Genomic DNA, 13,043 nt, shown 5'->3' with positions numbered 1-13,043 from the left:
TCTCTTGGGAATTTCTTTAATCTAACATAAAGTACCTACAAACATCTACCACAAATATACTTAACAACAAAACACTGCACAATTAAGACACCCCTGACTTGTCATGACTTGTACTCAAAACTGTACCAGAGGTCTAACCAGGACAAAGATTAGAAAGATACATAAAACTATCATGATTCACAAATGATGTAAATGTATACATAGAAAATTCAAAAGAATCTCCAACTATTAGATTTAATAAAATGCTAACTTAACCACCAGATCACAGGAATTTCAGGTCAACATACTAAATCAATTTACACATGTATATCTGGTGTGTGTGTGTGTGTGTGTGTGTGTGTGTGTACATACATATGCATATGTACAGAAAACAACTGGAAACTTTAAATACAAATCAAAACTCATAATAGCATAAAAAAGATTATGCAATGTTCAAAAACAGGCATGACTAATCAACAGTGATAGAAGTCAGAACAGTGGTGACCTCTAAGGATGGTTTTGACTGAGAAAGGAGACAAGAGATCCCTCCAGGGTAGTGGAAAAATTATGTATTTTAACCTGAATAGTTTATGTGGTATACACATATGTAAAAATTTATGGAGTTGTACATTAAGATGCGTGTACTTTTATATTGCACTTTAATAATATTTTTCAAAAGATAAAACCTTAATAATCCTCTCACTCCACTCCCTAAACTGTCTACCATAAAGGCAGGCTTGTTTTAAAAATATGGCCACCAAGGGCCTTAGGAAATGTCAATCCAATTGTGAAGGGTCACAAGGTCACGACTAGCAGCCAGCAGAGAGGGGCCTTTATTTCCAAATCTTGTTCTGTTCATTGCACTACAGTTGAAAAATCTACTTATTTTGTGACTGTGAATGCTAAATTGGTTAATATTATCCAAATTGATTCGTCAGAGCCACAGAAAACATCCTTTACAGCTCTTTGCCCAAGAACATTTTATACAAATTGGAAGATTTGCATTTTACTTCTTTCTTTCATTTTACTCTACTAATGTACACAAAGAATAGCAGTTATGATGAAAAAAGCAGTGTGTATACAAACTACAAACTGCAATCAAATGCTGAATAACAGATAGGACTGTAGACATATGACATGAAGAGCAATCCTAATTATTACTATTTAAGCAATTCAGGTGCCCTCTGTGTTCTTTAGAAACAAGATACAAGTAGGATACAAAAAAGCTTCTGTGGTATACAAATGAACAGGTACAATTAAAATAAAATTTAAAAGACTGTAAAGGGCAAATAAAGTAGAGACAATGACCAATCTAAGAGGCATCTCAAATATGCTGACCTCTGAATTAAAGGGGGGAAAATCCATGAATTAGAACTGTGTGATACCCAGATCTTTTACTTAACCTGATAAAAGACTTGATGCAATAAAAGGTAGGTTCCAAAAACAAATGATCAAATCAAAAACTTCAAAGAAAGTAAAGACTCCAGTACAAGCCCATCACATTTGTAAGAGAAGTAACTTGATGCTCAGAGAAGAAAACCAAATTACACAGGAGATGAAGTTAGTGGACCCCAAAGAGGCAGGAACCGAAGGCCACTGATAACACCACACTGCCCCAAATACTATAATAGCAGGAAGAAAACTGGAAATCAGTAACAACAGTATAAACTAAGAGGAGTTTAATAGTGGTCCACCCACTATTACTGTGTACTATTGCAGAGGGAATTAGTCTAACTCAGATATACACCATGAAAACTTTGTTTCCATTTGAACTCCAAAATTTAAGCCCTACTGCACAGTGTAGAGATGCAAATGTTTTTACTTTTATGTAATCTAATTTAAAGTATTTTATATGCTAAAAATAATTTATTGGTACCATTATAACCAAATCAAGAACATTTGTTTTCTAAAAATGTTTCTCCTATTCTCCCCAGGAATATAGTGAGGAGAGTTGCAACAATATCTACTTTCCCACACTCCTCCTCTCCCACGAAATGACTCTACCAGTACCCCATCAAATCTCTCTCCTCTTGATTCTGGGCCAGCCTCATGACACACTTATATTCCAAGGAATGTGGTGGAAGGGCTGCATGACTTTTTTTAAAATGTTTATTTATTTATTTTGAGGACAGAGAAGGAAGGGCACAGAGACAGAATCTTAAGCAGGCTCCATACTTCACAAAGAGCCCAATGCTGAGCTCAGTCTCACAACCACGAGATCATGGCCTGAGCCGGTATCAAGAGTCAGACACTTACCGAATGAGCCACCCAAGTGCCCCAGGACTGTGTGGCTTCTAAGCCTACATCAGAATAGGCCATGAAGCTTCCACCTGGGTTTTTTTTAGAAAAGTAGTGTTGTGGGAAGCCAGCTGCCATATAAGAAGTCCAGCCATCCTGAGATCATCATACTGGAAAGGCCACATGCAGCCACTCTGGCTAACAAACCCAACTTTGTACATCCTCTGATCCATCTCCACCAAGGTACAAGCAAAGGCATCTTGGATCCTCTTGGATCACTTGGTCCAGGCAGAAAAATAAAGAGAAGTACTGTATACGAATAATAAATTTGATCCTAGAAACACACATTTTAAAGATACTTTAAAAATAAGTCTTGGGGTGCCTGGGTGGCTCAGTCGGTTAAACACCTGACTGTTGATTTCGGTTCAGGTCATGATCTCATGATTCTGAGACCAAGCCCCACATCGGGCTCCAGGCTGGGTTGGGGCCTCCTTAGGATTCTTTCTTTCCCTCTTGTCTTACACGCATGCACACGTGCATGCTCTCTCTCTAAAATAAAAAATAAATAAAAATAAGCCTTTCTCACCTGGGCAATGAAAGAGTTTTTCTCCCTAAAAGGATAGGTGATCTCTCCCCTCTTTTAACACCAGTCGCTATAACTTTAGGACCCTTGAAAATATTTTATAATATTTGATTATTAAAGTAATTACAAATTAAAGTGCACTTGTTTTAAATAGAATGTTTGGACAATTACATATTTTACATAACACTTACATCATTACTATTTAAATCAGATAATTTGTGCTTTGGGGAATTCTGCAGCCTTTGGCAGAAGGATTGCTTTGGAGGTACACAAACTCAGTACCTGAACATAAAAGGAATTTGGGGGAATAAAACTTCTATTTTTATAAGGTAAGAATTCATATTGATATATACTGCTCCCTCACAGTCTCATATAATTTTGCCCTAGAAAAAGATAATGGCATAGAAACTTTTATACAACTATCATAAGCAACATGAGCACATTTTATAAATAGAAAATGTTTGGCCCAAAGTGTAAAATGCTTCTATTTTCATCTTAGTATGCCTATATCTTCAAACCAAAAGTCTAAGTAGACTCTAAGTCTGAATAATTTGGTCCAAGAATTTTTTCATCATCAAGAGCTCTATTCAGCAGTATAGGACCATGAAGCAAATTGTGAGCGTATTTTAACTTTTATTAACAAAATTAAAACCCACTTGATCTATATTTTATCATATTTCATTCTGTTCTTCAATATTTATGTAGTATGATTTGATGATGAAGATACTAAATTGGAATTTAACAGACTAATGTAATGACTTCTGTCAATTCAGTGTTATCATACATTGGCATCATTTCCAAACTACCTGTAAAGTTTATCTTGCTTTATAAAGAACAAGATGTATTTCAGAACACATTAATGGTTGGCACTAACTTCACCATATTATTTTTATTATAATTTTTCAAATGGCAACTGTTGGAGAGATAATGACTATAACCAGTATATAAGCTAGATTCGTTTAAAAACTGGGGATAGAGAAAAATCTTTAAAGAAAGTTAAATCTTTACTTTTTAACCTATTCCAATAGGCTAACATACAATGCAGCAAGAAAAAGGGAAAGACCTTCCAGCAGCATTTACGGAGACCTTTTTAACTAGCCACCTCATTTTGCAGTTGATAGAACCAATATCCCAGAGAAGTTAAATGATTTGTTCAATGTCAGAGAGTTTGCAAGCAGCAAAAGTGGGATAAGAACCCAAGTCTACTATCTCCCAGTCCAGCTCTCTTTCTAAAAATACAGGATAGCCTCTTCAATGGGAAACAAATTTCATAAATATTTCTAAGAGAAGTCTATTAAAATTTTGAGTGTTTTGGAAACATTAAATAATTCATTTCTATAACCTCTAATTTCATAAAGGTGAACTTTGGTGAGGAATCTCCATGAGGGTCATAGTCTAGAAATGCCCATGACTGGCTGCCATAGATGACAGGCAGCTTTTAACAACAAGTAAAGTAAAAAGCAGCAGGGAGACGATTAAATAAATCAGTGTTTTTGCACTGCACACATCTTGCCGTCACTAGGAACACCAAAATGTCTCTGGTTGTCTTACTAAATGCAAGTAGTCTTTGGGAGACGGACATGTGGCATGCTTTCATTCTCACAGGTAAGCAAGGCTTCTGGCTCCCTCATGGTTCCTTATCCTTTCCCATCTATGATTTTAAATCTCCTCATTCTGGAGCACCTGGGTGGTTCAATCGGTTAAGCATTCAACTCTTGATCTTAGCTACGTGTTGCTCTCAGGTTGTGAGTTCAAGCCCTGTGTCAGGCTCCATAAAATAAAATAAAAACTGTTCCTTTTGTACAGCAATGTGTATAAGTCAGACTGTCTGTTTCAACATGGCTTAAGTTTTAACAGGAAAAAAATACATAAATAAAGGCAGTGTTAGTGTTTCATGTTATCCCCTTTCCACTGTTTTCCTGAGGTTTAATCAATTAAAAAAAGTTTTTTAAATTTTCTAAAATTTCTCTTCAATTACAAAATTCAAAGGCTCTGCTTTTGTACTGGATCAATCTAAATCCCATTCAAAACATATTTAATAGTTCACAATTAACACAGAACAATATATCTAATAATGAGTTAGTCAATAGTTTGATGTCCAATAATCTCTATTCTGACATGGCACCTAAGACTGTAACCATGTATTGACTCTGAACAAGAAGAAAAAGCAAAATTTAAAATCCTTACCATCCCCAGCATCAAATAACAACCAAAAAAATCTGAACTTAATTTTAAAAATTAAAAATGTACAATAAAAGTAAAATACAACAATTCAAATGATAAAGAGTATATAAGGGATACAGTACAATACAGGGTCCACCTTATATCAGGAAAGGGATAATAAAAGCTCTCTCAATTTAATGCTACTTTAATTATCCAATCACATTGCTAATTAAACATTCTTTCCCACCTTCCTCAATTCCCAAAACCATTCCTAATCACCCTTTCTGAAGTCAATGATGACAGTTTTGGAATGTCTTGACTTTGTGACTTGATTTTAAAAATCATGCTCTCTTCTTTAGAAACCTTCTTATTCCTAAAAGGCAGAAGCTTTCAAATAACCTGTCACTGAGTGCTGCCTCTACTGATCTAACTTTCTTACTAGCTCACACCACATATGTAGGTATAGAAGAGTGGCCAAATTCTTTGGGTGAACTCTGACATAATAATCATTTTTCATCCAAAAAAGAAATTGGTTCAATATTTAGTTCAACATTTTTGAGCTCCTCAAAACAATCTATTAAATTTTACAATAAATAAGTAATGAGAATATTTTATGGTATTTTTTTGGGGAAAAAAAAGTCCTTAGCCATCTTATAAAGACTTCAAAGAGCAAATTCTTCCAAATTCAAAAGTAATTCTTTTAAAGCAATGATTGCTATAACGTTTAAACATGAGACGAAATATTCTCATTATGTAAATAAGTCTATTCACATTTTATTAGAGTTCTTACCTATGGTAGTTCTTAAAATAATTGACACTTTGTTTTCTAATGGACTCTTGCAAAACTTCAGATTTACTACCACAAAATTCTTCTCCAACTTGCATCAACCTAGTTGGATAAAAAGATTCATATTAATTTCAGCAACATCCTTATAGAACAAAAGTAGTCTAGGCCATCTTTCTTCAAAGATAACAAAACATAAAAATGGATGTCTGAAAAAATTCTAAAGATTGCAAATTGATTATGGTTTATAGACATCTAAAGGACAGAAATATTTGAACACACACAAACCCAGAAGAAATTAGATTATGAATATGTTCAATTGTCTTCATTCCCAGGACGAAATTACACCTCATAAGTCACTGATTCATGATTTCTTTGATTATCATCGTTGAATGAATCAAACGAAAGAATAAGATCTCAAACAGTACCTGCTAATTATATCCAAAACAAAGATGAAGTCATCATATTTAAATATAGACAAATCTGTTCCAAGCAAGTATGTTTTCACTTTTAGTTGAACATCCTGTAAAACAAAACAAAAAAATATTTCAAGTAAACCCAAAATATAGAAAATAAGTTCCCAGAACCATTTATTCTACAGCTACATATTAAAATGAGACAGGAATATGTACTTAAGAATATATATTTAGGCCAATAACCAATATCCTATCAGTGGTATCACAGAGACAATTCCACAAGCATCAGATATAAAAATAGAAATGGCCACAATCATCACTGTTAATACATACATACACATATGCAAGATTAAGAAATATATCCAAGTGTTAAATATGAAGATAAAAATCATCACTTATGTGTGGCTGGTAGGCTAGAAATCCCAAAATAATTAGAATTAATAAGATAAATATGTGAGGGGATTATGTATAATACATAAAAATTAAGTTTTCATGTATTTCTGCTGTAGCACCTTAAAATGAAGGGATTCCATTTAAAATAAATATTAAAAGTATAATATACTTAGGAAAAGTTTTAAAAGGCAATATCAGACCTATAAGTAAGAACTAACAACTCTAAGAGGACACAAAAGAAATTTCAATAAAATGAGAGTCAATAAAATGAATGAGTGACTAAATAGTGCAAGTCAACTTTTCCAAATTAATGTAGCAGTTCAATGAGATTCTAACCAAATTACAAAAAAACTTTTCCTTTGAACAATCATTCTAAAATGCACCAGAAATAAGAAACAGGCAATAACCTCTTTTTTAAAAATTAAGCTTTGAAAAGGTAGGGTAAAAGATATAAGTGATGTTGGAGGACCTGTACTACCCGTATTAAATGTATTAAATACTATTTTTTAAAAAAGAATAGTACCAGTACCCAAAGAACCAATAAAATATGACAACTCAGAAATAGTGCTAATATATACATGAGCTTAATAAATTGCAATAAAAACTATTGTTTGCCAATTATTTACTTTTTGTCAGCATTATGCTAAGAACTTTATAAATTATCATTAATCCTAATGATACCAGGCATAACTTGTGAGCAGGCATAACTTGTCCTTCTAAGAGAAGAAAACGTGAAAATAGGTCAAGTAATGGTCTTAATTCACATGCCCCATGAATGACAAAGCTAAGACTTGAACCCAGGTGTCTCTGCCTTCAAAGTCTCCTCTTTTCACTGGACTTTGCTACAAAGAGGCATCACAAATAAAGAGACAAGAAAAAAGATCATCCAGAAAGTAGTGAAGGGAAAACCAACTAGATTTGGGGGCAAAAACAACTCACTCCTCTCTTTACATCACATATCGGAAGATATATAAATGGATTAAATAAGCGTTTTTATATGTTTCAAATATTTAAAAATTAATCCAATAAAGCAAAAATATTTTCTGAGCACTTATTAAGTGTTCTAGGCAGGACTCTAGGTATTTGGGATATAGCAATTAATGTAAAGTTTATATAGTATCTACAATTACCAGATGAATGTTGACCTGAACTTTACATAAGAAAAAATAGGTTAAGAATAAATGTAGCGTAAGTCACAAAGGATAAAGGTCAATAATTTGACCTCATAAAAATGTGGATCATCTGCATATTGAAAATAAGTGAAAACAGACATATGATATACAAAAGATTACTCATTTTCATATAAATCATTTAGAACTTAACAAAAAAACACAAGCAAATAATTCACAAATCAGTAAGTTATGGATTCTTTAAATGTTCAGCTTCTCTAATAAAGTATGAATTAAAACACTAATAAAAATATAAACAGATTGAACTGCCAAATTAAGAGATAAAGTCTTTCATGGGGCGCCTGGGTGGCTCAGTCGGTTAAGCCTCCGACTTTGGCTCAGGTCATGATCTCGCGGTTCGTGGGTTCAGCCCCGCATCAGGCTTGGTGCTGACAGCTCAGAGCCTGGAGCCTATTTCAGATTTTGTGTCTCCCCCTCTCTCTCTCTGCCCCTCCCTTGTTCGCACTCTGCCTCTCTCTGTCTCAAAGTAAATAAACATTTTTTAAAAATTTTTAAAAAGATAAAGTCTGTCTCTCAAAAACAAAACATTTCTTTTACATTTATGGAAGACACAACTAAAACATGAACCAAAAGTACTTAAAGGGATAGTCAAAAGAAAATATGAACAAAATAAACACAGCAATGGTAATAACAAAGCAAACTAGAATTCATAGCAAAATGCCTCAGGATAAAAAAACATATTTTTTTAATTAATGAAGGGAACTATGTACAAAGAAGGTAAGTAAAGTGGTTATTAGCATTGCAGCACCAATCAACATAGCATCCAAGTATAAAAAGCAAAAGCTAATGTTAGAAATAAAACAAAAACCTGACAAAATTACAATTCTTTTGGAGGATTAAAACTCCTCCCTCAGTATTACACAGGCCAAGGGAAAAAAATAATAATAAAGATAAATTTTAGAATAAGACTATTAATAATAAGGTTGCTTTAATATACACATAGAACTTAATTCCCACCACAAAAAAGAAATACGTGGTTATTTTTCCAAATGTCCAAGCAAAAACTTTTTAAGTGGGTGGCTAACGGGATATAGAGAAAATCTCAAATTCACAAAAAGTAGAAATATTGCAATGCTAATTCTCTATAGTAAAAAGAAATAAGCATATGAATAACATGAATAATTTCTTACACCAAATATTTAAGGGCAAAATAAAAATCCTAGAAGATCAAGACTTTCATATAAATAGATTTGTAAGCTCCATTACGGACCATGGGTTCACCACCATCTTCTCAAATTGACGGTGTCTGCCAAATGGTACAATTGAAACAAACTTTTTGTTACAGACTTTCTAGTTGAGTCAAAATGCATGGAAAATATTCTAAAAATTTTCACATCAAAAATCACAGTCATTCTAATTTTGAGTTTAATTTTTATGTCAGAAAGGTTAAATATCCTCTTAGGATTTTCAATCCTTTTTAATTATCCCTATAACAAATTTATGATGGATGAACATAAATTGTAACATGCTCACGTATGCTTTGGAATTCAGGATTTCAAATGTTAGAAATGTACTCTGGCACATACATAGCATGTATCATATAACAGCCCCAGTGGGGTGTAAGGCAGTATCCCAAAATAAAATGTATTAATATTCCTGTAACATATAAATATTCTCTTTAATGAGATAAATATTACAAAAAGTTTCATGATTATATTGGTCTGGTTCTGCTGCTGAATGAATTCAAATCAGGTCAGGTTTGCTTGCTGAATGTGTTATCAAAAACATTTGTTTTTCAGAGCTTTTCCTTTTTTCAATTGAACTGAGCCTTGTACTTTCAAATGACAAACACTCAATGCATTCCTAAAGTATATAAAATACTGTTTCAGAACTAGTGAGAACTAGGGTGGAGGAGCAAACAAGACTTGGGAGTGGTAGAGGTGAAGACACTCTGAAGCCTGAAATGCGCAACACAACAATCTATACTCAAAAGAATGATCACTTTCATTAAATTGGCCAATGCTTAAATGAAAATAGCTTTACTAAACATCATATTTAATAGGTTCTCCTATATCAGGAATGATTTCAGGTTGCCAGACTGAATGGAAACTAGCTATATAAAATGCCAGGTCAGTATTTCAAAGTACACTGAATTACCAGAAATTCTACCATGGATTCTACAATTTCAACTAAGTACAATCAATGTTATTAGGAGATTATATCATGAGATTAAATCAGAAATAACTGATATCTGACCCTAGATTTATATTGATTTAGATATCCCTTTCCAGTATATTTAATATTCAGAAAAAAAGTCAGCCCAAATCCATAATTAATAGTAAATTAAAAAGCAGTTTAAGGGGGCATCTGGGTGACTCAGTCAGTTAAGCATCTGACTTTGGCCCAGGTCACGATATCATGGTTTATGAGTTCAAGCCCCTCATCAGGCTCTGTACTGACAGCTAAGAGCCTGGAACCTGCTTCTCATTCTGTGTTTCCCTCGATCTCTGCCCTGCCCTGCTCACACATACTCTCTCTCTCTCTCTCTCAAAAATAAAAACACACATTAAAAAAAAAAGAAGTGTAGGGGTGCCTCAGTGGCTCAGTTGGTTAAGTATCCAACTCTTGATTTGAGCTCAGGTCATGATCTCAGGGTGCATGGGATTAAGTCATGCATCGGGCTCCAGGCACTGATAGCATGGAGCCTGTTTGGGATTCTTTCTCTCCCTCTGTTTCTGCCCTTCACCAACTCATGTGTGCATACACTCTCAAGATAAACTTTAAAAAAATTTCTTTACGGAGTTTATTTATTTTTGAGACAGAGAGAGAGCACGAGCTGAGGAGGGGTAGAGAGAGAGGGAAACACAGAATCTGAAACAGGCTTCAGGCATTGAGCTGCCTGCACAGAACCCGATGTGGGCCTTGAACCCACGGACTTCAAGATCATGACCTGAGCCAAAGTCAGACACTTAACCAACTGAGCCACTCTGGCACCCCAAATAAACTGTCTTAAAAAGTAGTTTAACGTAGAATAAAGTTCCATATATGAAAAACCCACAGCTACCATCATACTCAATGGTAAAAAACTGAGAGCTTTCCCTCTAAGATTAGGAATAAGAAAAAGACGCCCACTCTTGCTACTTTTATTCAACACAGCACTGGATGTCCTAGCCACAGGAGTTAGACAAGAAAAAGAAATATTTGTAAGGAAGAACTTAAACGGTCACTGGCAGATGACAGGGCATTATACATAGAAAACCTTAAAGACTTGACCAAAATACTACTAGAAGTAAAAACTGAATTCAATAAAACTGCAAGATACAAAATTACTACCTAGAATTTGGTAACATTTCTATAAACTAATAACAAAGTGGCAGAAAGAGAAATTAAGAAAATAATTCCACTTATTATTGTTCCAAAAAGAATAAAATGCCTAGGATTAAACAACCAAAAAAAGGTGAAAGACCTTTATTCTGAAAATTATGAAACAATGATGAAAAAAAGTGAAGACAACACCAACAAATGGAAAGATATTCCATGATCATGGGCTGGAAGAACTAATATCGTTAAATGTCCACACTACCCAACCTACAGGTTTAATGCAATCCCTATCAGAATATCAACAGTACTTTTCACAGAACTAGAACAAACAATCCAAATTTTTATGGAACCATGAAAAAGACCTCAAATAGCCAAAGCAATCTTGAGAAAGAACAACAAGCTGGAGGTATCACAATGCCAGATTTCAAGATATTTTACAAAGCTTAAGTAATCAAAACAGTATGGTACAGGCACAAAAATAGACACACAGACCAATGGAATATATAGAAAGCCCAGAAATAAGCCAACATTTGTACGGTCAATTAATCTATGATAAAAAAAAGCAAGAATAACCATAGGGAAAAGACAGTTTTTTCAATAAATGATGCTGGGAAAACTGGGCAGCTACATGCAAAAGAATGAAACTGTACCACTTTCTTGCACCATACACAAAAACAAATTCAAAATGGATTAAAGCCTGCTTCCCCAGGGTCCGTGGCTAAAAACACACACACACACACACACACACACACACACACACACACAAAATGGATTAAAGACCTAAATGTGACACCTGAAACCATAAAACTACTAAAAGAAAATGTAAGCAATAATCTTTTGGACATTAGCCTTAGCGACATCTTTACAGTTTGGTTTCCTCAGGCAAGGGAAACAAAAGCAAAAATAAAAGATTGGGACTACACCACAGTAAAAGCTTGTCCACGGCAAAGGTGACCACCAACAAAACGGAAAGGTAACCTACTGAATGGGAGAAGACACATGCAAATGATACATCCGTGAGGGGATTAATACCCAAAATATGTAAAGAAATTATACAACTCAACAGTAAACAAAAAACCCCAAATAATCCCATTAAAAATGGGCAGAGGATGTGAGTAGACATTTTTCCAAAGAAGACATACAGATGGCCAATAGGCACGTGAAAAAAAAAGATCAAAATCAAAAAATAAAAAATTACCCCCCAAAATCAGGGAAATGCAAATTGGAACCACAATGAGATATCACCTTATAGTTGTCAGAATGGCTAAAATCAAAAAAGACAAGAAATACCAAGCGTCACTGAGGATGTGAAAAAAAGAAAAGGAACTTTTGAGCACTGCTGATTGGAATGTAAACTGGTATGACCACTATGAAAAATTGTCTTGAAGTTCCTCAAAAAGTTAAGAATAGAACTACCACATGATCCAAAAGAACAGTACAAAAAGAACAAAAAAGAGTTATCATCAAAGAAACTACACTTGTATCTAGGAAATAATGAATTTAAAGAAATTAACAAATTTAAATATCTGATAACAACAACTATGCTACTAAACTGGAAAGGGAAAGTTTAAGAAGATACATTCAACCGATAAACATGGAAGGCACAAAAAACTCAAGGCACAAAAAAACTGACATAGAAAAATTTTTTTCATTCTATACAAGATGTCAACCCAACTATCACCTATTGTTATCCTTTTCCTAAAATTAACAGAAACGGAAATAAATAAATAAATAAATAAATAAATAAATAAATAAATAAAATAAAAATAAATAGAGTATCTCCATAAGAAAACAATTTCTTAAGGTAAGCATGCATTTGCTAGGACACTAAAAGCAAAAAAAGAATCAAGGAATATATGTATATTTCTAATAGAGATTTTCAAATTCAAAGATTTATAGACAAATACATCTGTGAACTAAATTACAGAAGTTAAATTAAATGACAGATTTAGGCCAAAGAAAAACTAACATATAACCAAATCTATAAGGAGTACAAATAAGTACAGAACATTCAAATACTGAGTGAGAAGGCCAAC

General features: G+C 33.7%; 1 protein-coding gene across 2 annotated transcripts in view; it reads right to left on the bottom strand.

Moving 5' to 3' along the window:
* Positions 1–13,043, bottom strand: part of VPS50 (VPS50 subunit of EARP/GARPII complex) — a 131,793-nt gene that overhangs the window by 52,354 nt on the left and 66,396 nt on the right. Inside the window, exons 15-16 of one of the 2 annotated variants that reach the window (XM_029929148.1) lie at positions 6,176–6,270; positions 5,754–5,852 (exon numbers count right to left, since the gene is read on the bottom strand). In XM_029929148.1, the coding sequence (XP_029785008.1) occupies positions 5,754–5,852; positions 6,176–6,270 (194 nt within the window). Of the gene's footprint in view, positions 1–5,753; positions 5,853–6,175; positions 6,271–13,043 lie in introns of those variants that run through there. The other variant, XM_029929157.1, reaches the window with a different exon arrangement.

The sequence above is a fragment of the Suricata suricatta genome, chromosome 2 (assembly GCF_006229205.1).
Source record: "Suricata suricatta isolate VVHF042 chromosome 2, meerkat_22Aug2017_6uvM2_HiC, whole genome shotgun sequence".
Classification (NCBI taxonomy): domain Eukaryota; kingdom Metazoa; phylum Chordata; class Mammalia; order Carnivora; family Herpestidae; genus Suricata; species Suricata suricatta.
Note: the sequence above shows the minus strand (reverse complement) of the source record. Positions and strands in the feature narration are given on the sequence as shown.